The sequence below is a fragment of the Protomyctophum bolini genome, assembly GCF_963924005.1.
Source record: "Protomyctophum bolini genome assembly, chromosome: 6".
Classification (NCBI taxonomy): domain Eukaryota; kingdom Metazoa; phylum Chordata; class Actinopteri; order Myctophiformes; family Myctophidae; genus Protomyctophum; species Protomyctophum bolini.
Genome location: NC_137867.1, coordinates 21,347,932 through 21,373,247, shown reverse-complemented (window position 1 = coordinate 21,373,247; position 25,316 = coordinate 21,347,932). Strand labels below are relative to the sequence as shown.

Below are 25,316 nucleotides of genomic sequence, written 5' to 3'. Positions count from 1 at the left end.
AAAATGTTTGTTGAATGGGTACAGAGTACTACAGACTAGTTCAACGACGTACATGTCAATACAAAAACTTGTACGAGGATAAAACAGTCCATTTTCAATTCATCAGAACATTTAAAGACGTATATACACTTCAATGAATCTTCTCCTGATCCAATGAATACATTCTCGCCACCGTAATTTACGAAATTCTCGTCCTAGATTCTACATTTAAATCACTTGCACGGTGTGCAGTTACTCAAGTAGTTCTCAAGTCAAAAGTGGCCCCCCAGGGTTCCCCTAGGCTAGGGGAAGCCTCGGATAAAGACTATCAATTATTATGTATTTAATCGATTCTGACATTTGCAAAGTACAAGTCAGACTCTATAAAAAATACATCTATGACAGTATTTATCCAAGGCTAGACCCGTACAGATCTGTAACTATGGGAGTTATCGGGGTCCGTACAATGGGGTCCTACAAATGGTTTGAGAAGAGAAGGAAACCACTGCCTGCAATCCTATCCTGCATCATTTCGTCCAACGCTTCATTTTCTACGTAAAGAGATTATACCATGGACTTCCGCTTCCCCAGAGCCATAGAGCAGGCTGCGACATTGAGGGGACAGACAACAGCCCGATCACGTCACGTGTCGCGCGAGCCCATAGACTACAGTCTATGCTTCAAATGCATTCCGTAAACTTCCGGTGTCCCTATTCGCCAACGTGGCTGGCCCATAGAGTATTAAAAGGGCTGGCCCCATGAAGTGAACGGAGTTGTCGTTGGCGCTGGCTCTGCCCAGAGCCATACCTATGTGGACCAATTAGGCGTAAGAAGCGGGCTCACTAGAAAATCAACCAATGACATCTCATGATGTTGATGCTACGTAATTCTGTATTTCGTACATCCGGGTAAGGGATTTGAGGTGAGTAACTGGTGCTGAGTGAAACAAAAGGTTTGATTAAATATTACAAACGTTCAGGTTTTATTCAACCCTGTCGCGATATTTATGGACATACAATTATGTCGTACAATACGACATCCATTAAAGATCATCCACCCTATAGTCGATTGCTTGCTGTAACCGGCATTGCCTGCTAGCTAGTTAGCCTCAAGCTATTTTGTCGCCAATGTCCGGGTTTGCTTTGTCACAATTTTTGTCATGTTGTCCCCCTGTATTGCCTTTTAGTACATCTATTTGAATATGCTTTTGCCAGGTCCGTGACAGGTTCATTTTGGATACCTTGCCTCTCTGAAGATGTGCAGATCCATTCGGGTGCTGCTGCAAGTGTTATGGGCCCAGCTACTCTGTGGCTGGGTTCTGGGCTCCGAACTCACGTTCGAGCTGCCAGACAACGCTAAGCAGTGTTTCTACGAAGACATCATCATTGGTACCAAGTGTACACTGGAATTTCAGGTATGTGTGTTTTTGCTGTACATAACTGCTGTGTACTCATGGGGGAATTAGGCCCAAATTCGCCAATCCCTAGCCCCGCTCGGAACCCTACGTACAGTTTGTTTACACTACACTTTACGTAGGGTCCCGTCCCATCTGTCCCAGCTAAATGTTGGCCGTGCTGCGCTTTATTGATGGGTTAGATGTTTCAAAAGAAGCATATAGGAGCTATAGGAGACAACGGAAACGTCAGAGAATTTTCCTTTGGCGCAGAAGCCGTTAAGTATTTTATATCTGTGTTTTGTATTGTAGGAATAGCAAGAAAGACGAATTGCTATTTCTATCTTTGAATCAGAATGTGCAGAACGGCACGTCTGTTTATTTCACACTCTTCAATCATACTGACAACACACACACACACCCCCACTTCCTTGATTACCCCGAAACTCCACTCTCAGTGCTGTCGAACTTCCGAGGGCCGATACGACATGATAGTACTTAGCCACGTCGTCGGTAATGCCCCGCAACGCGAACTGAGCTTCTGTCTGTGCGAACCATGTTGCTGGAGAAGCTTCTCAAAACTCCGGTAATTTGATCGGAAGCGTTCGTAGCCATGGTTACGTTCAGGTTACGTCAAGTCACTGGAAACAACCAGCAGACGAATGTCGGGGTCACCAATGTAGGAATAGCAAGAAAGACGAATTTCTATTTCTATCTTTCAATCAGAATGTGCAGAACGGCACGTCTGTTTATTTCACACTCTTCAATCATACTGACAACACACACACACACCCACTTCCTTGTTTATCCCGAAACCCCCGCCCACTCTCTTAGGGTGAATTATGTCCCTAGAAAGTCACCAGTTTGACCTTTTTGGCAGATCTGAAATTCTCTCTTCCTTCATTCTTTATTGACATCCCATTGTACCGCCTCCAGCACCGACAGTGGCTAGCTGCGCGCCCTACGTTCCTGCCTCTGATCTGCTCTGTCGCAGCTAGCCACTGTCCGTGCGGGAGGCGGTACAATGGGATGTCAATAAGGAAGGAAGGAAGAGAGAATTTCAGAGCTGCCGAAACGGTCAAACACAGATTAAAAATAATTAACGGCTTCTGTGCCAAAGGAAAATTCTCTGACGTTTCCGTTGTCTCCTATAGCTCCTATATACTTCTTTTGAAACATCTAACCCTCCATCAATAAAGCGCAGCACGGCCGTTCCCGAAGGTATGTACGTCTGTATAACATTTAGCCTGGGACAGAGGGGACGGGACCCTACGTAAAGTGTAAACAAACGTACAAACATACGTAGGGTTCCGAGCGGGGCTAGCCCAATCTCTAGCCCTAGAATGTCTCTCTGTTGTTACATACATTTCAAGTATTTCACATACCAGAGCCATAGAACACTTCCATAGACTTACGGTTGCAGCGGCAGAACGGCGGCATAAATGTGGTTGTTGGTGTACTCGCTCAATAAATAATTCCAAAGACTTGGGAGTCAGATATGGTCAACTTTCATATCCATCTGGAAGAAAACGTTTGTTTAGTCAAACACTTTTTCACGAGCTGCACACAGGCGACATTTTCTCCGGGCGAGAGGCCCGGAATGACCGATGGACCGGTTTTAACAAAACTTACTTTGGGAAGCACACACGTCTTTGACTTTGACTTTTGTCATGACCAATTGACATGGGAAACACAAATGTTTGGGGCACACAATTGGCAGGTGCGTTGCAATAGGTGCTGGGTAATTAATCACACCACCTGCCAATTGTGTGCCCCAAACTTTTGTCGTTCAATGATGACGTTTGTGATGATCAGAGGAAGTTTTGATCAATTCAGTCCAGCTGCCATTCCGGGCCCCTTTGACCGGAGAGAAAGCTATCCGGGTGCAGCTCGTGAAAAAGTGAAGATAGTATTTGACTAAACAAACGTTTTCTGCCAGAACTTTCACATGGATATGAAAGTTGAGGACCATATCTGACTCCCAAGTCTTTGGAATTATTTATTGAACGAGTACACACGGAGTGCTGACCACATTTATGCCGCCTTTCTGCCGCCGCAACCGTAAGTCTATAGCAGTGTTATATGGCTCTGGTATGTGAAATACTTGCCAATGTATGTAACAACAGAGACATTCTAGGGCTATTGTTAAAGGTATCTGGATGTTTTTATGGAAAACAGCAAAAACATAATGGAAGACAAATTTGAGAAGATTTTAAAAAGTAATATGCACTTCCCTTGAGGTAAAGAAAAATAATAAACCTGCACACTCATCAGCTCCAGTATTTCGTATTTTCGTAGTCTCGAAACGTTGTCATTAAATTACATTTGAGCCGACTCAACCGAGTGATGTGCATAACTGCATATTCTATACATTGTTGTTTCCTGCGGGTGCCTGGAGTATTTTATGTCAACTAGGCAGGCTTTGGTTATATGAAATGTCATAATAACACTAAGATGTATTATGTTATGTGGGCAAACTATATTTTTATTTCAGCCTACCTGATCTGTTCTTCCCATTGCCAGCAATTAGTGGAGAAAAAGGATGCACAATTTGGGTTGGGTTGACTTTTGTCCAGCACAGAACCTCATATTTGTCAAACATAACCAGTGTGAAAATAGGTACCATGGAAAAACCTTGAAGGCCTACTCAAGAATAGATATGTCCATACGTTCCGAACGCTTGCGCATTTGCTCGCGCACACATGTATACGGTCTTTATTGGGGCAAGCATATCTGAATGCGTCGATAGGCTGTCTAGGCTGTCTGTCTACCTAACAGAAGGTACCTGGTTCATGCCATACTGTATATCTGAAGACCTCACATGCATTTTAACTCCCTATAGCTGTGTCACTGATACACAGCACTGGGTGTGTTTCTTCTTCGCTGTGGACCGTTCGATAGTCCATCTGGCAGGTGACAGAGCGTGTCTTTTATTTTTTTCTTTCTTTTTCTCTGAAGCAAGATAAAACACAATATTATACTTCAGTGATGCTTGCGGAACTCGACACTGTCGTGGCAATAATCACGTTAAACAACACCCTCTCGTGTAATATTGCTTAAATACATCATGTGTGGACGCCCAAAGTGAAAATATGACTGACATGTTTGAGAAAAGGTCAATTCTGCTTCTCTGCTATTGCAATGACAATACAAATATTATTCACCATACAGCTGCAGGGAATTGCATAGATATGAAATTTAATTAGATGAAAGTTAGACATGTTTCTGAATAGATAGTTCTATAAACACATCTCTCCCTCTTTGTTTTCCCAGGTGGTCACTGGTGGCCATTATGATGTAGACTGTCGTTTGGAGGACCCAGACAGTACTGTTCTCTACAAGGAGATGAAGAAACAATATGACAGTTTTACCTTTACGGCGGCTAAGAATGGCACCTACAAGTTCTGCTTCAGCAACGAGTTCTCTACCTTCACGCACAAGACTGTCTATTTTGACTTCCAGGTTGGCGAAGACCCTCCACTGTTCCCCAATGAGAACAGAGTTACTGCTCTCACTCAGGTGAGTGGTGTCGCTGGTGTGCATTTTATCCATGAGACACTGGATGTGCATCTGTCTTGACAAAAATGGACTACTGTACACCATTATACACTACACAGGTCTATATTACACTATTGACAATCAATAACCTATTTGGCTTTTTAATAATAGAGCCTCACTGTTATCTGATCACTATTGTAATCATGATGTGGGTCAGACTAACCATTCAGGTTAAATTCACCTGCTTGGTGCATGTGTGGATTTGTTTCCTCTCAATTTGCCTCTGCTCCACATTACCAGATGGAGTCTGCCTGTGTTTCCATCCACGAGGCTCTTAAGTCTGTCATCGACTACCAGACTCACTTCCGCCTCCGGGAGGCCCAGGGACGCAGTCGGGCTGAGGATCTCAACACCCGTGTGGCATTCTGGTCCATTGGTGAGGCCTTCATCCTTCTGGTGGTCAGCATAAGTCAGGTGGTGCTGCTGAGAAGCTTCTTCTCTGACAAGAAGACCACCACAACACGTGTTGGATCATAACAACCTCTGAAGCCTCTGGTCCATTTTCAACCCTCTGTTCATCCAGACCTGGGCTCAAACACATTAAGTTTGGTTTAAAAAAATAGAACAAAATAATGCTTGTCTGACACCATCTGACAAGGCCTTGGTTTCTAGATCTTTAGTTCTGTTATTAAACTTTATGCATATGCCCCCATGGCAAGCTAATTAAAAAGATGTGTCAAATGTTTTTGAGGAATTACAAAAAACTAACAACCACACAAACACTTAGTTTTGTTATTTAAGTGTTCATTTTTCAGGTGGTTAGCCCATTGGTTCAAGCTGACCTCAAGTACTTCAGATGTTTGAAATTAGTTTTAGTTCTTTTTTTGCCCAGGTCTGCCTCCTTAATGTCATAAATGTTGTTTCATATCGGTTATAGTTCCTTCAACCCAAAGTGTGTGTGTAATAGTAAAGGAGGAATTGCTATAAGCAATATTATGTCAAAATTTGAATGACTTATTTTTTTAATTTTTATTTTCAGACAGCCAGCAATGGGTAAAACGCTCCCAAAAAAGTAGTCTCTGTGACACATCTAGGGGCAGCAACCTGCGTTCAAAGATTTTCCTTGAAGCTTTGTCATTGGTCGATTGGCCTGTCTACTTCCTGATTGGTTAGTCATTTCGAGCGTTTTACTCATTGCTGGCTGTCTGAATACCAAAAATCACACCTGTGTGAAGTGAGCACTGCAACTGTACAGTGTATGGTTTCCCGGGGATTCCCTGCACTATCCAGACCCCCAGGAACGCAGCCAGGGGAGCCTTCCTGCCAAGCCCCCAGGGAGCCTCTCCAATGTTGAAGTGCTCAGCCCCACTGGTTAGAGCGTGAACTGCACGCCGACCTGTGGATTTATGACGAGGAAACCCTGTGTAGCTGGGGTTTAACATTGAGTGCTTGTTTGTAGACCGTTCTTCCGGGTGCTTCAAAACGCCACTGAGCAACTTCCACTGAATGAATAGCGGGGTGGCGGGGCAGTCGCTCCGGTTCGACCTCTATCCTTTTATTACTCTATGCTTCCCACGTCCGAAACGGTCGAGAAGTGACAGAGTTACTGTGTTGCAGCTCACTGTTCTCAGACATACATACACGTACACATACGGACACGCATAGCTGTGTAATGGAGCGGAGGCACCGCTCAAAAAAAATAAGGTCATTCAAATTACATTATTGCTTATAGCAGCTTTAAGGAATTGATTTGTCTGCACAGCACTGATCAGTGAAAGCAGCATAGGCAATGTAGATGGATGTTCCTATGGACTATAAAAAAATGGACTATTAGTCTCTGCATGTCCCTGGTTTCCAGGATGGCATATTCTTTTTGCTGTTCTATTTAAATTTCCCTTTAGACTCGATTTGAACTTGAAATAAGTGGAGGTGTTTCCGGTTCAAACCTGCTCTCGAGCCAATCAAACAATGCTATGCGAAAATCAATTGGAACAGGAAACTGGTATGCTACCTTCTGGAAAAATGGGATTACAGTTGTGCACATACATGGCCTACTGGGCAAAACACTGTTCCGTTTTTATCCTTCATGCCATTTCAAATCGGTAACTCGAAGAGAGAAAACCATAGACACTATAAAACTAAATCTTTAACCAGTTATTTGTTTAGTTCCATGATTAATGCCAGCTTTAATTCGGGCTAAGGGGTAGCAATCAGGGATCCCAGGGGAGCCAATGGCTCTCTCTCAACCAGTTTCTCCTTCTCAAGACAATTCCTTAAAACATAAATGTACAGTATAGCAGTTTTCTTTGTTTTTAGATTCCATTCGCTGATTTTGAAGTTTTAAATGTGTTCATCTTTTACTTTTTAACACACCCTGGTAAAGTATTTCAGATTAGACTATGCCTTAGGGGTTCTGTATTACATCATGTAAATGTTAGTTTGACTGCTATGACATAGACATGGAGGACATGAAAACAAACTGTTTGGCAAAAAACACTTGATCGAAGTGGTATTGTGAGCAGTTCCAGATGCAACATCTTGTTTATTTGGCCCTTAACGGCAGCCATTGCTTTGCTTTAGCTCTCATTCTGACATTTACTGTTAAAGTGTAATAACTTATTTATTATGTGGGTTCATATTGTTTTTGTTTTGTTTTTACAACACTGTTGTAAAATTAATATTGTTTTGTAAAATACTGCCTGAATGTAAAAACATACCGGTAGGTTGGTTTGATGTTGTAATTTAAATGCTTACAAGAGATTTGGATCTTCAGAGTTTCTTGAGAACTCAGGTGAGTTCATTTAAAACATGGGAATGGACTATGAGAAGGTAGCCTTCATTTTAGTGCGATTGTGTTATGAGCTTGTAGCTCTGCTGTTTTCAGTGCATGATGCTGGCCTGCAACTAAGTTTAAATCAGGCTTTAGGAATCATCAATCATCAATTCTCTCACTTTCCTAGTATGAAATATTGTGTTGAAGAGACAAGGCTGCATGTTGATGTATTAACAGCAGGTTTTTTTTCTCCAAATTTCACACTATCTAGTTGTGCTATCATTTACCAAGACAACAGACGTGAAGGTTACCTGGCTGGAAATAAATCCAGACTAGTTGTGTAACCATCTGGAAATGCCATGTTTAAACCTTGTAGCCAGGGAGCCAGCACCAAAAATCATGACCTACTTTTTCTATTCACTTGGTCGTTAAGGTCCACAGAATGAGAGGTCTGCTCTGCCGGAAATATTGTGAAAAAAAAAGTTATGGCCATTTTTGTATACCCCACCATAGACGACCAATATAAGCAAAATGTCATCATACTTTATGTAGCATGTGAAATGTCAAACTAGGGGGTTTTCATGATTCTGAATCCATTGATTCCAAGCATTAGTTTTGCACGAAAAACACTCCTTGGCCTAAAAACGGCTATAGCCGTCATCACAGATGAGGGCAGCACATTTGGGCATGTCGATATGGCCAAATTTAGGCCAAGGAGTGTTTTTCGTGCAAAACTAATGCTTAGAATGGATTCGGAATCATGAAAACCCCCTAGTTTGACATGTCACATGCTACTTAAAGTATGATGAAATATTGCCTTATATTCGTTGTCTATGATGTGGTATACAATAACAAAAATGGCCATAACTTTTTTTCGCAATGTTTCCGGCAGAGCAGACCTCATTATGTGTACCTTAATGACCAAGTGAATAGAAAAAACACAAAAAGTATGTCATGACATCACAGGTTAATCCTTAACTGTTGAGCTTTTGGGCCTGTGGCTCCCTGGCTATTGTTACTGGGTTAGGGTTGTTACTGCAAACCAAATGTTTTTTTTGTGACCATCCTTTTATGCAATGTTTTTGGCATTATGTTTTGGCCTTTTTCTGGAAAAAATCTTTCTAGGGCTATGAGGACTAACTCAAATCTTGTTTTTCCCTCAATTACAATTTAACAAATTCCTGTCTATGTATGCCTTGACCATAACTTAATTTAGAAGTGTAGCTATCTTCTCATAGTAATATTTTGTTCTGATATAATTGGCTGAATATAAATCTTGTCATAAGTGTTTTTTTTTATGACTTTCTTTATTCAAAGGTGTGATGGTGTTTTGTTTTGTGCACTATTTGACTTCATTCTCAACATTTAGAATCAGCTTTGAGGCACTCTTGGGACTTGTTTCCTTGCATAGCTGAATAAACTTTCTGGTATAAAACATGATTTTATTTATTTATACATTATGAATCAAGACACCGTTATACAGAAATTGATTGTACATTCATTGTACTGTATATGACGGATGGACTTTTTCTTCACCTTTATCTAGGATAAATGAAAAATATTTTTTGTAAATTAGAATTATTTCTCTGAAAGCATTATTGTTTATGTTTCGTGGTGCTTTCAACTTTCAGTCAGTAGGGGGTGATGTGGTCAAATTGCTACATGCTACTTTTCAAAACTGTTTGTTTAATACTTGTTTGTGAGACAGACAAAATAGAGGATCAGATATGACGTTTCATAAATTACAAAAATCTAATATATATCATTTTCAACCGAACATTTGTATTCCATTCACTCGGTTCTCCCTTTCGTTTCCTCTTGTTCAGCCCGATTTAATTTAACCCTTCCGCGACGCGTTGTGACTGCTTGTAGTAGATAGGCTATTTTCGGAGCGCGACTCCGTCGGACGACGAGGCACGCTAGACTTATGGGTGACTACGTAGCAATATAGCAGCTCGGTGATTGGAGCGTCCGTGTGTCAATCTTACGACAGGTGGAAGGGGAAAAAAACACTGCATTGTTTTCGATTTGATAGAAGTGAGTCGTGATCGTCCAGCTGAGAGGTGGGAGGACGTTCAATCCGCCAGCATTTTACTGTCCCTTTACACAGGATTTACACGGAGTTAACAACTTCATGTCCTGTTTGACGAGAGGGACACGTCGTTGTCAGCGAACAAAGCGTCCACCCGCCGCTGTCATTTCAACGTTTTGAGTTGAAAACGACGAAGAAAACACCGTTCCGTTGGCAGAAGAGAAGCTAAACTAGCAAACAAAGCTAAGCTAGCAGCAACACAGGAGAACGAGCGGGGGTGGATCGCCGTTCCTCGGCCCTGTGTATGTCGTCCGGTTGGGATATAAACATGACCAGAGATGACAACAACGGTGACAGTCGTGTCTGAATGAAACGGACGCCGCGGTGGTGGAAGTGGAACAACTGAAACAACAAGACTCCCAGGATTGGTCGATGAGGCTAAGCTAAATAGCTAATTAAGGAAGTTGGCTAGCGTCCCCAACATAGTTGTCTCCTTTGTGTCAAGGTTTTTCTTTTTTTAACTGGTTTTAAATGACACTTTACTGCTGGTCATGATGGTGGTTCGACCAACAAGCTGACATTAGAGTTTATATGAGGTTTGTTTCTAACACAAAGTAACGTTAGCAACTTTAGCTAGGAAGTCTGCTGTAAACAAAGAGCCCTCCTTCTGTCCACCTCCTGTGGTAGCTAGCGTTGTACTATAAATTATACGACATCGCTGCTCATTTAGTTCCACGGGCGAAGGGAAATGGATCTTAAGACGGCTGTGTTCAACGCGGCCAGGGATGGCAAGCTGCGGCTCCTTCAGAAGCTCCTGGAGAACAAAGATGGACACGATTTGTCCACGCTGATGGGGGAGAAGACGAACGGGGCCACCCCGCTCCTGATGGCCGCGCGATATGGACACCTGGACCTGGTGGAGTACCTTCTGGAATGCTGCTGTGCGAGCGTGGAAATCGGGGGTTCGGTCAACTTTGACGGCGAGACTATCGAGGGGGCGCCCCCTCTCTGGGCCGCGTCTGCTGCGGGTCACTTAAAAGTGGTCCAGTCTCTGTTGGGGCACGGGGCCTCTGTGAACAACACGACTCTGACCAACTCCACTCCGCTCAGAGCAGCCTGCTTCGACGGACACTTGGATATTGTAAAGTACCTGGTGGAGCATAAAGCTGATCTGGAGGTGGCGAACAGACATGGCCACACGTGTCTCATGATCTCCTGTTACAAAGGACACAAGGAAATAGCACAGTATTTACTGGAGAAAGGTGCAGATGTCAACAGGAAGAGTGTCAAAGGTGAGTGGCTGGTTGAGCGGCGTGTGGGGGACATACATCTGTCCTCTGTGTGTACAGAGAACTTCATTTTAATGCGTGTGTAGGTAGAAACCTTCACACATCCCCAAGACTTGTCACCTGTGACCTGAAGATAAGCGTTGTTTGACATGGCCTACTACGAGTTGTACAATTAGGCCTACTTGTTGTTTCCAGTGGTTTCTGTTCTGTTCAGCACTAGAACTCAAAGATGAAAGGTATAGTCATATATAAACATGAGCCTCAGCCTACAGTATAATTTTTCACGTCACATAATTAGTAGTTTGTACTAAGAAAAATGTTTATGATAACAGAATGAGTACCCAGTCAGAGATTTTCTTTAAGTTAACTTATTAACTAGATATATTAGGCACAGGACATCACATTTGGATGTGAGGATTTGTTTCCAACACAGCCAATGACTTATCCTTTTCAAAACCGTTTCTTAATTAATAATCTTTAAGTGACTGTCTCATCATGTAGTCCGGCAGCCGACAGGCTTCTTTTGTTTAAACTGGGAAATTTGGTACAGTGTATATATATATATATATATTTTTTTTTTTAATAGGGGTTGTGACCCTACCATTAATAATAACTATGTAAGGCAAAAATGACAAACTTTCCTTGTACTTTAAGTAGCATGTGACATGTCAAACTAGGGGGTTTTCATGATTCTGAATCCATTCCAACTTCCAAGCATTAGTTTTGCACAAAAAACACTCCTTGGGCTACAAATAGCCATCTGTGCCCATCTGATCTCATCACATTTGTCATGACGGCTATGGCCATTTTTAGCCCAAGGAGTGTTTTTTTGTGCAAAACGAATGCTTTGAATTTGGAATGGATTCAGAATCATGAAAACCCCCTAGTTTGACATGTCACATGCTACTTAACACGCAGAACCAGAAGCGTAGTAACCGCAGGATTAAATTAATCGTCTAGCCTGCCAGAACCGTAGGCTATGTTTTCCAGGGTTTACAACCACACACAGCATTTGGTCAGTGTAACATCCGGTTACGGATATTTGGCTTTTCAAAATAAGGGTTGCTTACGATAAAACCTTGGCAATGCGTGATAGATATTAGACATACCGGTAGACATTTTTGCCGTATATTGGATGTTAATGGTAGGTTACAAGAAACTCCTATAAAAACAATTGCTCAATACTGACAGCCAGACAGCAAGTGGATTCATGACTGTATGTATATAGACAATATTTTAGGCCAATAAAAAATACTATATACCAAATTTCCCACCCCACAAGCCTGGCTGCCGGACTAATGTCACCATTAACTCCTTTAGACTGATCATCCAAAGTTCTTTGTATTGTTAGCACTTAGCAGTAGTACATTTCACTCCGGCAAGGATAAGTAAACATTTTTCTATTCTAACATCGTTGTGCTCCAGAGTTTTGAGTTTCATTATAGGCAAGCCTGGTAGCAAGGCAACTAGAGACCGGAATACAAGCCCAGTGGCAGCATGATTGAAATCTGACGGTACAGTAATCGCCGGGCAACAACCCCACATTTTACAATTGTAAAGTCTACCAGTTATTTGTTAGGGACCAGGTAAAAAAAGAACTATCTCAGACTCAAATGTAGCTTTAGGTCTGCATGACATGGGACATTAGGACATACTGGTAGGCGAATTTATAATGAGTAAGCAAGGCTACCCTGGTTTGGCCCTGTCTGATACGGAGGTGCATGGCCTCAGGTTGCATTGCTACTGGAAGGAATGGTGCCTAAATTACCCTGTTTGGGTTAGAGGTTCTTCCATGGCCTACTGGGGTAGTGTGCGACTGTCCGTACTGACCAGCCGAATAAAAGTCGGTTCGGCGCTGTAGAGCCTACAATGTGATGTCATTTGTTGTTCGGGGGGGGGGGGGGGGGCGGGTACAGTACTGTCCTAAAGTCGGCTCTTCGGTGGACAATCTTCGGTGGAACTAGCAACAAGGATGATGTACGACATTGTGTCAAACTTACTTGAAAAAGATTGCAAGGTTGAAATGTTGTATTGCTGCTGCAAATACAAATTGGAGGCGGAGCATTTAAAAGTTTACCCTTTGTTATTCGACATTGTGTCAAACCCAAGTGCATATTGCTGGACACATGCTCTTGCATTATTATAACTTATTAGGGCTGCAACAATTAATGGATTTAATCAATTATTTAAAAAAAAGAGGGGGGGATATACAGTATATATTTTTTGCGGTCTCTGTCTATGTGGGCCATGTGCACATGTCATCTCTGTGTCTTTGTCTATGAGCAGTGCTGTGCATGTGCACACCATAGATGCTATAGGTGTGTCTGTGTTTTTGTCTCTGTGCACTGTGCAGTGCACTTGGTCTGTCTGTGGATCTCTATGACTTGTAAAACAATGGTACTTATTAATTATGCTTGTCTCCCTAGTAGATCCTGTCAGATGTACAGCTTGTGCCTGAGCAGTTGGCTCCACTCCATAACTTGACACACAGACACATGTACTAGTGTAGGAACGGTACATCATGAGTTTAGTAATTGACAAATAACATAGTTGTCAGTTTAGAAAATATTCAGGGGTTGAGTCCTTTGGCCTATTGTCAGTGTGCACAAAAAGTTTGATGTGTTTTGGTGTAGTAGTTTGCGATATTCACACAGACACACAGGTGAAAATAAGACTCACTTCTTGACTCCAGGGTGCCAGCCAAGCCCCTATTGAGGCTCTCCAGCATTGAAGCACTCGGCTCTAGTGGTTGGAGAGTGAACTGCAGGCGGATCCGTTGATTTATGACTAGGAAACCCCTGGGCTTAGAGCTGGGCTTTAACATTGAGCGCTCGGTTGCACTTCCGCAATTGACCACCAAAGTGGCGGTTCTTCCGGGTGCTTCAAAACGCCACCGAGCAACGCCACAAAAGGGGGGGTGCTATCGCTCCGGTTCAGTCTCTATCCTTTTATTACTCTATGGTGCCAGCAAGTTTCAGACATGCTTAAAAGAAAAGTGACATGACTTGGGCAGTGTAGGGGGGTTTGATTTAGCTTAAAAATATAATCCAGATGTTTTCTCTCTCTGAAAACTCAATTTTTTATTTAGATTTTTGGGTAAAAGAAATACATTGTCTCAAATATGTTTTTATTTTTAAAAGAAAAGAAAAAAGACAAACAAATGTGACATTTCCTATTGGGGGGAAGAAAGTCCTTATTACTTATTACTTATTAATTATGCTTGTCTCCCTAGTAGATCCTGTCAGATGTACAGCTTGTGCCTGAGCAGTTGGCTCCACTCCATAACTTGACACACAGACACATGTACTAGTGTAGGAACGGTACATCATGAGTTTAGTAATTGACAAATAACATAGTTGTCAGTTTAGAAAATATTCAGGGGTTGAGTCCTTTGGCCTATTGTCAGTGTGCACAAAAAGTTTGATGTGTTTTGGTGTAGTAGTTTGCGATATTCACACAGACACACAGGTGAAAATAAGACTCACTTCCTGACTCCAGGGTGCCAGCCAAGCCCCTATTGAGGCTCTCCAGCATTGAAGCACTCGGCTCTAGTGGTTGGAGAGTGAACTGCAGGCGGATCCGTTGATTTATGACTAGGAAACCCCTGGGCTTAGAGCTGGGCTTTAACATTGAGCGCTCGGTTGCACTTCCGCAATTGACCACCAAAGTGGCGGTTCTTCCGGGTGCTTCAAAACGCCACCGAGCAACGCCACAAAAGGGGGGGTGCTATCGCTCCGGTTCAGTCTCTATCCTTTTATTACTCTATGGTGCCAGCAAGTTTCAGACATGCTTAAAAGAAAAGTGACATGACTTGGGCAGTGTAGGGGGGTTTGATTTAGCTTAAAAATATAATCCAGATGTTTTCTCTCTCTGAAAACTCAATTTTTTATTTAGATTTTTGGGTAAAAGAAATACATTGTCTCAAATATGTTTTTATTTTTAAAAGAAAAGAAAAAAGACAAACAAATGTGACATTTCCTATTGGGGGGAAGAAAGTCCAAACCTATTGGGAATTAAGTCCAAAACCAAAGGCAACCTCACATCCTGCATCCTATAAGCTCACAACGTGTTGCGGAGGCGATGCGTTGTGAGCTTGCAGATAAATTTCAGCATGCAACACGTCACGCAACGAAGCATAAGTCAGGCTTCACTTTTTTTTAAGCCGAGGCGACTTACACACATCGCTCCTCGATGCAAAATAAACGGTTAGTGTAAGGGACAGTAGGTAGTCTAGCAAACAGCACTGTAAACATCTGGAGATCCTCCTAGGGGGGAGCATGTGTGTGTGTCTTCTTTCAATGTGATTGATAGCATTAGAATCCTCAACCAGGCCAATCAAACAAGTCACTGATTGGATCATGCATTCTCTCACTATGTGTCATTATGACTGATTGGATCATTGAATTATGAGTTGTCACTATATCCTTATAAATAAAGCACCACAACTCAATCTTCTGATTCCTTAACTTAATTCAGTGCCAAGAATATTTAACCAAAATAGCCGAAGTGCTTTTTTCATATTTACTTAGTTAATTTTTAACTATCTCTACCGCTAGCTGTTATACACCAAGGACAGCGATTCTGGAGTCGGACTTATGGAGGTTTGAAAATCCTTCTTTCAACTGGTTTGCACTGATTATATTTGCAATCCCATAGTTGGAACGGTGGAGCATTGCTATAGGAACCAGAACAATGTTATAAGCTTCCGTAGGCATCAACCATTATATAGACGGAGTATACGTTGGGGTACGTATATATACGGACCTGGGATATGACGCCACCTAGCGTCGACGTCCATATATATATATATATATATATATATATATATATATATATATACGGACTTAGGAAAAATAGAGTTAAGTAGTCACAGAATATTCATCACTACGATCGCAACTGTCTATGAGAGAGCCATTCCCTGTGCGGTCGGTGGATGAGAGGCAATCTTTGCGATCATGTGGTGGGTCGCTTTTCTAAGTACCCAAAGACCCTTTACATGAGGGGAGCTAGGGAGGAGAAAACGACAAAAATTACTTTATATAGGAACAAGAAATTATGACATAGTCATATTTGTCAGGTGAAACAAGCGCTGTCTCGTTGTGCATCTGTCCATCTTTTCTTTTCTTTTTTCCTGCTCTCCAGTTAGCTCATAACTTTAGTTAGCCGGTGTTATCAGGCCCTCCACAGTGTTTATATATGTCTATGGTTGCAGAGTGTGGTCTGGGTGCAGAGTTCCACGGTGCCCGTATCATAGCTTAGGAAGCAACCAATCATGACTAGGTCGGCTTTTCAGCTGCGTTTCAGAGGTATGGGGTCAGACTCTCATCGGCTTAGGGGGCAGTTGAAAACGGGCCTGTTGTATGTCAGGTTTCACCTGACTAAAATTACTAAGAAAATGCTAAGACTAAGGAATAAAATCAATAAAAACAGTGGAATGATGAGAAAAGGGGGATGTGGAGTTAGCCGGGGAAAGCCATATTGAAGAGCTGGGTTTTCAGAGCGGTTTTGAGGGTGGGAGAGTGCATTTGATTCCACAGGGTTCATTAATTTCATTGTCATCTGACTGAAATGAAACTTATATCGATCCTCAACAGCCACATTCTTGGTTATTTTTTTAATGCAATAAAAAGTAAATAAGTTGAGGTAAGTCATGAGACTTACCTCCTCTTTGTCCCCAATAGGCAACACAGCACTCCACGACTGTGCAGAGTCAGGCAGTCTGGAGATCATGCGGATGCTTCTGCAGTATGGGGCGTCCATGGAAAGGGATGGCTATGGCATGACACCGCTGCTCTCTGCAAGCGTCACTGGACACACCAACATTGTGGACTACTTGACAATGCACCAGCAGGTCAGGGATTCCAGCCCCACCAGAAATCGGAGGGCTTAACTTCAGTTTTCTGATTTTCTGTTATTCTGAAATAGTTTTGACGCATGTCATTTGTTTGTATTTTTAACAATCTCTGCTCTAGTGCAAACGGCATTTCACATAAATACTTTATAGTAACTTTGTTACTTTGTTTGTCAGTCAGCCAGCCATGTAACTGTAGGTGTCATCAACACAGGAAAATGATTAAAATTGGAATAATCTGCAAGTGGTGCGTGTACTTCTGACACTGTTGCTTAGCAAAATAATTCACAGGGCGGCACCTCATCTAGTTCTAGCATGTGCCTCTGAGACCCCCACAAACTAAAGGTCCACTGTATCTGCAACCTACCTGCACCCCAAATTTTCCATGATGTTTTTTTGTGCAGAGTGCAGACTCTTAGCTCTGCGTGATCTGCGTGTGAACGTAACCTGACCCAGTCCACAGCTGGTAGCTGGATCATAGCTGGTATTACAACTATGATACCTACTATCAATGCCAGTAGGTGCAAGTGTTGCAATGCAGTGAGCCGCTAATAACTTTGTGGCTGGTGGATGCGGTCCAACTCGGGCATATTGTGTGGTGTCTGAGAGGTGCATGTGAAAAGTCAAAAGGTTAACAGGTGATGTCTTCTCCCCTCTGCAGACCAGCGAGAAGGAATGCATTGATGCTCTCGAACTGTTGGGCGCCACATTTGTGGACAAAAAAAGAGATTTGCTAGGAGCACTGAAATACTGGAAAAGAGCCATGGACCTCAGGTATATTGACAGTGGCAAGATTGTCCATAAACCTGAACCAAAGCAGCTGATCATGGCATACGACTACGCCAGGGAGGTGAGTACCAGTTTGACGATTCCAAAATTGAGTCATGTTTTCTAGAAGTCAATCAAGACAGCATGCTGACCGTGGATTATACATGTCTCCCTTAGGAGGCATTTTCAATTATTTCTTTCTTCTTTTTTTATTAAAAACTAAACTTTAATTGGTTGATGCCAGGTTCACAGACCAGAGAGTTGGGTCGGGTCAGTATAATGGCAGAAAATCATTCCTGCATGCCACCAGCACCAGAAACCCTTTACAGAAAGCAAAATGACTTATTACAAAAAGTATGATGGAAACAACATAATGTATGAATTAAACAACCATAGTTTCTTCTAAGACGTTTTCAGCTCTTTTCAAGTAAAACCCACACTATGTCATCATCTCAAACTTACCACCTTGTAATCCTCATTCTAGGTAACCAATGCAGAGGAGCTTGACAGTCTGATCTCTGACCCAGATGAGATGCGCATGCAGGCGCTGTTGATCAGGGAGAGGATCCTCGGCCCGCAGCACCCGGACACATCCTACTACATCCGCTACCGTGGCGCTGTGTATGCAGACTCAGGAAACTTTGCACGCTGCATAAACCTGTGGAAGTACGCGCTGGACATGCAGCAGAGCAACCTGGACCCACTCAGCCCCATGACAGCCTCCAGCCTGCTGTCCTTCGCCGAACTCTTCTCCTTCATGCTGCAGGACCGGGCCAAGGGACTCCTGGGGACCTCTGTGTCATTCGAGGACCTGATGGGGATCCTCTCCAAGAGCGTGCTGGAAATTGAGCGAGCGGTTAAGCAGAGTGGGCCGGTGCCGCCGGACCCCACCCAGCTCAGCAAAGCTTTGTCAATCATACTGCACCTCATTTGCCTCTTGGAGAAGGTGCCTTGTACAGCTGAGCAGGACCACTTCAAGAAGGAAACGATCTACAGGTGTGTATGAGCAGGATTATGTTTTGTGTTTAAATGACTAACGAGTAACAATGGTTTGTCCTCTGTGGAAAATAATTAAATTATACAGAGAGATAGCCTGTGTGTGCAAGGTTAAAGTGATGGTTGTGAAATTAAAAAGAACCGATCACGGAAACACATCTGCAGTATATTTCCTGCCTTATTAGCCAAACCATCCAACTATCCAGTATTGTTGATAGTTCTTTGAGTTTGAACTCTTGTTAACACCATCGGGCCCATGACGTAAATCACCGTCAAGTTCAAGTGCACGGTCATGTGCCCGAGACGAAGATTGATAATCTTCGTCAAATTACTGCTATGAAAACGGATCGCATCGCTCTACAGCCTAGAGGCGCTTGCTGACGATGGGCACATTTTATTAATGGATTAAATGGGCCCAGGCCCTCAAGGTGTTAATGAAACCTTACAAAACGAAGAATTTGTTTCAGGATCATATTCACTCTAGGAGGTGTCTCAAGCCCAATGGGTCTTGGTTATTATGTGCAATGTTCTGTGATGGCATATTGCAATCAAGGTAGTATTTATGACAGTATGGTATCTGACATTACCATAACTGCCCTGAATGAATGGGTACCACCAGTAACTAATTTCTTCCCTGCAGGTTCCTTAAGCTTCAGCCATGTGGTAAGAACGGTTACAGCCCTCTTCACCTGGCTGTCGACCGCAACACCACCTGCGTAGGTCGCTACCCTGTCTGCAAGTTCCCCTCCCTGACTGTGGCCTCCATCCTCTTGGAGTGTGGAGCAGATGTCAACAGCCGAGATGAAGATGACAACAGGTGCCTTTCTACCCATTTTCATCTCTTCTAAATTCCATAGCCTTTTAACGGTTTCAACTTGATTAACATTTGTTTGTGAAAGTTTGAACGCCCTCTTTATTTGTCCTTTAGATATTACTTATAATGTATTGTACCTGTAATGTGATGTGTAATCATCAATTCCAACCCATGTGGTGGAATCTTGATGTTTATGGATTGGAGTCACTAATAATGTAGTATTACAAGATTGTTCTCGCTCTAATCATCAGCAGCCTTTTTTCCAGCCATTGTTGGAGTTGTTCTATTTGTTTGGGTCCAGGTAGCTCAATCGGTAGAACTCTCGCTTTTGTACTACAAGTTCATGGGTTCGATGCTGAGCACCGCCAACTCACCGAATGAGTAGCACGGCTTGGTGCAGCAAGTCGTGCGTGAAATACTGGGAGCTGATTGCTCCACCTCAGCAATCCATCGCCCACGGGTCTAGCACATTGTAACGGGGATAGACTCCCGTCAGTGTTACCGGCTGATACTGACAATAAGCCACTCCCGACCTTCTATTGCTCTATTTAATTTATTTCCTCTCTCATCCTGAACCTGTTAATTTGTTCAATACCAACCGTCTCTCAGCGCTGACTTTGGCATAGTATAATAAAGTATTTTGTCTTACACCCCACCAGTCCTCTCCACGTGGCAGCCTCCAATGGACACCCGGACATCATGAACCTGCTTATCTCGAATGGAACGCACTTTGACAGCACCAACTCCTTTCAGCAGACGGCCTGCGATCTGCTGGACGAGAAGGAGCTGGCCAGGAACGTGATTCAACCCATCAACCACACCACACTGCAGTGCCTCGCCGCCAGGGCTATCATCAAGCACAGCCTGGACTACCGGGGACACATCCCAGAGAAGCTGGAGGCCTTTGTCCTGCTCCACAGATAGTGGCATCCTAACAGTCTGAGAGAGGACAACAGGGTCATGGAGGGTGGATGCAGACGGCTGTGAGTATTGATTGGCAAGCCTAACAGGTGGACGCCTGACTCGTAAACTATCCGTGGATTGAAAGACACAATGTTGAATATTGGAGCAACCAATGACTTCAGAGCATGATTTGTCCATGCAGAAACGTTATAACTCAGTCTGGAAACAAGACTTTGCTCCCTCTCTGTTCCTCCTTTTACAGAGCCACGGCTAATGACTTTTTGCGATTGTGTATTTGAAGGGGACTGCAACACAATGTCCCTGGATGAACTGAGTAGTGGGTTTACGAATTGTTGCTTTTTTATTTTGCATATTCCACAATGCTATTTATTGAATTAACATTGAGAGATCTTTCTCCATGCTGGCCCCCAACTTCGTCTCAACTCTGCCTGCTTCTCTCTCGGAGTAAAGACAGACACATTTCAACACATGCTGGGACTTCAGGTTAATTCTTTTTTTTCTTTGTCCCATCACTGTTGCCAATAGTCATGGACCTTTTCTGTCATTATTAGGTATATTTGTCTTTAATGCATTTAGTTGTCAATTTGGATATGCGAGACTAAATATGAATTGTGTGAATCCTAGTATATGGGCTCATTTGTCACTGTTTTCATTGTAGTGTATTACAAAGCTTTATGAGAAGGGTTTAAAGTCTGCAAACACCACAAGTGCTTTATTCTTCCTATTCACAGGCCAGGCTGTTGGAAAAGAGAGACTGTTGTGTTCTGTGCCGGCTCTTGTCTGTGCAATATCTTATTATATTTTTTCTTTCTTGGTTTACTTCCTTGCTGCCGTTTTTATTTTTATCTCTATATTTTTTTGCAAAGAACAGGATGCAAAACCATTGTATTATTTTGTGTGTGTGTGTGTGTGTGTGTGTGTGTGTGTGTGTGTGTGTGTGTGTGTGTGTGTGTGTGTGCACGCGCGCATGTCTGTTGGAGCATGTGGGATGTATAAGTGAGTTGTAGATTGTTTTTGTTTTATGAGTACTCGACCATTGACTATCAGGAGTATGGTCAGGCCGTACTTGGCTAACACTATCATGCAGGACTATGGAGCTTAGGACTTCCACTAGGAACTGCAGTGGCCATACTTTGCTATGGGAGTGTATGGACTTGTATACAGAAGTGACCTCTTATCATGCTTTTTTACATGGCTGATCTTTAAATGCCGTTCTTTACCAAGCTTGATCAAAAAAAGTCTGGGTTCTAACACAGCTGACTGTGCATGTGCAGGTTAAAAATATTTTCCCTTTACTTTTTTTTTTTTACAGGAATTATTAACATCTATCAAAGATTTGTAACATTGTATGGTATTTCAACCAGTCACTGTATAATATTTGTTACTAGCTCTCAGAGACACCTGTTGTAGGGTGAAGTTGCCTTTAGGAAGTGACCATTTACACTGGCAGCCAAATCCAGCTTGAATCAGATCATGTCATGTGACATGTTAGACTCATTTAAACCAATCGGATTTCAATCTCTGTATGCCACAGATCTGATTCAGGCTAGATTTGTCTGCCAGTGTAAATGGGGTCTGCATAAGCACCTCCCTCAAACACAACCATGTCAAACTCACCAACATTGCAGCTGTAAGGAAAGCTTGAATTATCCTCTTTTAATCTGTAATCTTTTTGTTTCATAAAAATCCACCGTAGACATTTTATGAGCTACTTCTTTTTTCCCTAAGTATTGGAGTTTGGAAGCACTCGTTTTCAGTAAAGCAACCTCCTGCTGCCTCCTGCATTATGTGTAAATTCAAAAACCGGTGGTACGCAGGGCTGTTGAGTGATATCCAACGAGTCGAGCACGCCCAAACTCTGACACTTAGGAAAAAATGACCTGCACAGAATTCTTGACAGGAAGTAGCTCATAACATATCTAAGGTGGATTTTTATGAAACAAAAACTTTACAGAATGAAAGAGGATAATTCAAGCTTTCCGTACAGCTGCAATGTTTGTGAGTTCGACGTTGTTTAATACAATTAAATAGGACTTTTCTGTTAGGATGAATGGGCTGTCAATGGGAAGTTGCACCTAGTTAGCACCTTGCTGGCAAGATGGCCTGAATATCGTCAATAGCAACCCAGGGGTGCCGAGCCCTGGTGGATCACACGCGGCAAGTGGTGTGATGGCCATATTGACTCAAGGTTCATGTTTTAGGTTATTAGAGAAAGTAAAAGATCAGTGTTCATTTTTTTTCATTTGCTGCTTTCTTTCATTTTAGCTATTTTCAGGGGGGCGGGGTATTTCGAACATGGGGCTAAAGATTTATTTTTCTACAAAATGTTATAGCGATTTATGTTTTTATCACCACAAAAGATCACAGGATCTATTGAATGTGAAGGGGGGTACTATAGAGCGTCGCAGTCCCTCCCCCTTTCAGAAAAACGAGTGGCCCAGGAAATGAAAACCCATTGCATGCATTCTCCCATAGGCATTTCTTATTTAATTTATTTAAATACCTTTTAAGCGCCGTACGAAGCCAACTCTTGTCATGACAAATCATGACAACACACACAACTTTTCGGGCCAAACAAAGAATTAGAAAGTCACTCGGGGGCCACTCGTTTTTCTGAAAGGGGGAGGGACTGCGACGCTCTATACCGCTGCCATACTGTGTTGTAGGCTCAATATGTCACCTTCACATTCACTAGATCCTGTGATCTTTTGTGGCCAGATGTAATTTCTGTGTATTATTATAGTAAATAATAAAAAGTAAATCGCTATAACATTTTTGTATAAAAATACATTTATCCCCCAAAAAATGCTAAAATGGCTAAAACTAAAGAAAGCAGCAAATGAAAAAAAAAATAACACTCATCTTTTACTTTCTCTAATAACTTGAACACCTGGCAGGCTGCCAAGTTGACAGCCAAAGACTTCACCCTAGAGAGTGAGAAACTCAAAGTTGAGCTAGGATACTTCTGCCCATCTTGTACAACTGTTGCCCAATTGTATCCCAATTACAGATTAAGAGAGTGATAGGGGGAGGTTGCCTTGTCGTAAAGACTTCAAGCTTTGTAAAATATCTTTTGCACATGAGCTTTAGATGTGTGGTTAAAAAAGGGCTTTTCATAATTCTTAGGATTTCATATCATGTATTTAACCTGATGGTTCAAAACCAGACAGAATATGTATGAGGACTCCCAGGGCAACTTGCTTTAAATCTGCACTTTACTACAACAGAGTTTAAGATTTCATATGGCATCAATCAAAGTCATGTCTTAAGAACCAGTTTGAGAATTAACGGACAATAAACCCATGTTGCACATATCTGTTTGTGTTTGTTCACGTTTGTTTATTTAGCAATGTCTCCAATGCGTTTAGTTTTGGTGAGATCATGATGTAGTGCTTGGGAATGTTGCCAAGAAATGTCTTAATTGTTTGGGTTACTTCCGTAGAACCTGACATCTTTATCGGTCCTATATCAAAATCTCTATCCCATCTATGCTTCTCTGCCTTGAAAATATCCTCGGGAATCTGAAATACTTGTATGTGGTGTAATACGTATTTAATAGAAAGGCAAAGGTAAGTGGCCGTCACACAGGTTTCTGTGTTCAAAGCTTGACATAAGTTCTACAAAGCTGTGTTAAAATGACTTGTCCCTTCTGTCAGCGATTTGCAACATCTGCAATATAGTGTTTCTATTTATTACAACCAAATAACTGTTGAACACAAAGATGGCTTTGAAATTAATTTGTTGTACTTCCTGTCCTCCATGCAGATCACAGCACCTGGGTTGACATATTATTCTGCACTAGAGCAGGGAGGCCTAGAATGTCACACCTATTCTGGTGACCTATTGTCAGGAATGTTGGTTAAAACAGGACTTGGTCTAGTGGAGGGTGGATATTTGTGTGTTTGTGTGTTCTTGCACATTCTTAGATGTGCAAATCAGCAAACCGTTTGAATTTATGTTTGGCAGTTTGCATGCACATGTATCCGTGTTCCATTTGGGAAAGATTGCTGCTAAAGAATAATTATACTCTATTGCATGATGGTGTCACAAGAGATTTTCTCCAGACCGCTTTAGTTTTAAAATCAGTTCTGGTCCGCAAGTGGAAATTAGGCTTAAGAAGTGACTTTGAACCATGCTGTGTCATGTCCTCCATGCCCACAAGTTGCCGGTGTTGGTGAACACCTGGGTGGATGTGGAGGTGAAATGAAAACTGTTTGCGTGTTACTGTCAAATATTCTAACCCTACACACTTAATATATTATAAATATGTTAAAATAATGTTGGCAACATACTGTACAGTGAAAATATTGGGGCGTAGTCAAGTTGGGACATAATAGGCCTACCTCAGGGCTGTCAAACTATTAAACATTTTAATCAGATTAATCACAGATGAATAATTAATTATGATTAATCACCATTCATAACATGCCCAAAATATGCAAATACTGCATACAGTATTTTTATGGGAACAAAGTTTAAAGACTCACTCTATCTGCCAGCAGAGCAGAGTGACGACTAGTCCAGAGTGGGTGGAATTGTGGGATGTTCGGGACAAATCATTCACGCATGCATTAATTGTGTTAACTTTTTGAGGGGTGCTAGCCCCTCCTATATCCAGCTTTTAGTGTATGTTCAGTTTGTTCACAAACTTCCCATTGATAATGAATGGAACATTTTACGTCATACTGTGAACAAATAGACTTGGACTTTCGTCCATGCTAAACCCCTTGTGCCTAAACTACTAAGCCTTTTATTTTTTTACTATTTTTATTTTTTTAATTTTTTAATTTGAACTATTCAAGAATGTTTTTCAAAATAGTAAAAAAAAAAGGCAAATTAGTTTAGGGATAAGGGGTTTATCTTTTTTACATCATGATGATGTACGATGATAGGAGCGCCCCTCACTTCACATGGGTGGGATTTTGTTAAATCTAATTGATTCCACGAATGAATGAACTCAATTATCTTAATGATATTAATACAGTACATACACACACAG

General features: G+C 42.1%; 2 protein-coding genes across 2 annotated transcripts; both read left to right on the top strand.

Annotated features, from left to right (window-relative positions):
- The first annotated feature begins 881 nt into the window (after positions 1 to 881).
- On the top strand, positions 882 to 9,078 carry tmed7 (transmembrane p24 trafficking protein 7). The gene is made up of 4 exons (XM_080766124.1): positions 882 to 901; positions 1,194 to 1,393; positions 4,646 to 4,891; positions 5,171 to 9,078. Exons 2-4 carry the CDS (start codon positions 1,235 to 1,237, stop codon positions 5,405 to 5,407), a joined length of 642 nt encoding a protein of 213 aa, XP_080622250.1. The 5' UTR covers positions 882 to 901; positions 1,194 to 1,234; the 3' UTR covers positions 5,408 to 9,078.
- A 353-nt stretch (positions 9,079 to 9,431) lies between these two features.
- Positions 9,432 to 23,629, top strand: fem1c (fem-1 homolog c). The gene is made up of 6 exons (XM_080766123.1): positions 9,432 to 10,967; positions 16,646 to 16,815; positions 17,477 to 17,665; positions 18,068 to 18,579; positions 19,220 to 19,396; positions 20,053 to 23,629. The coding sequence occupies exons 1-6, from the start codon at positions 10,424 to 10,426 to the stop codon at positions 20,315 to 20,317; spliced, it is 1,857 nt and encodes a 618-aa protein (XP_080622249.1). The 5' UTR covers positions 9,432 to 10,423; the 3' UTR covers positions 20,318 to 23,629.
- The last annotated feature ends 1,687 nt before the right edge of the window (positions 23,630 to 25,316 follow it).

What these genes read in the sequence shown, in the direction of transcription:
- tmed7 (XM_080766124.1), top strand. Translation starts at nt 1,235, where the DNA reads ATGTGCAGATCCATTCGGGTGCTGCTGCAAGTGTTATGGGCCCAGCTA. An exon ending in AGTGTACACTGGAATTTCAG is followed by an intron (nt 1,394 to 4,645) that starts GTATGTGTGTTT and finishes TTGTTTTCCCAG; the next exon opens with GTGGTCACTGGTGGCCATTA. An exon ending in GAGTTACTGCTCTCACTCAG is followed by an intron (nt 4,892 to 5,170) that starts GTGAGTGGTGTC and finishes CCACATTACCAG; the next exon opens with ATGGAGTCTGCCTGTGTTTC.
- fem1c (XM_080766123.1), top strand. Translation starts at nt 10,424, where the DNA reads ATGGATCTTAAGACGGCTGTGTTCAACGCGGCCAGGGATGGCAAGCTG. An exon ending in ACTTGACAATGCACCAGCAG is followed by an intron (nt 16,816 to 17,476) that starts GTCAGGGATTCC and finishes TCCCCTCTGCAG; the next exon opens with ACCAGCGAGAAGGAATGCAT. An exon ending in AAGAAGGAAACGATCTACAG is followed by an intron (nt 18,580 to 19,219) that starts GTGTGTATGAGC and finishes TCTTCCCTGCAG; the next exon opens with GTTCCTTAAGCTTCAGCCAT.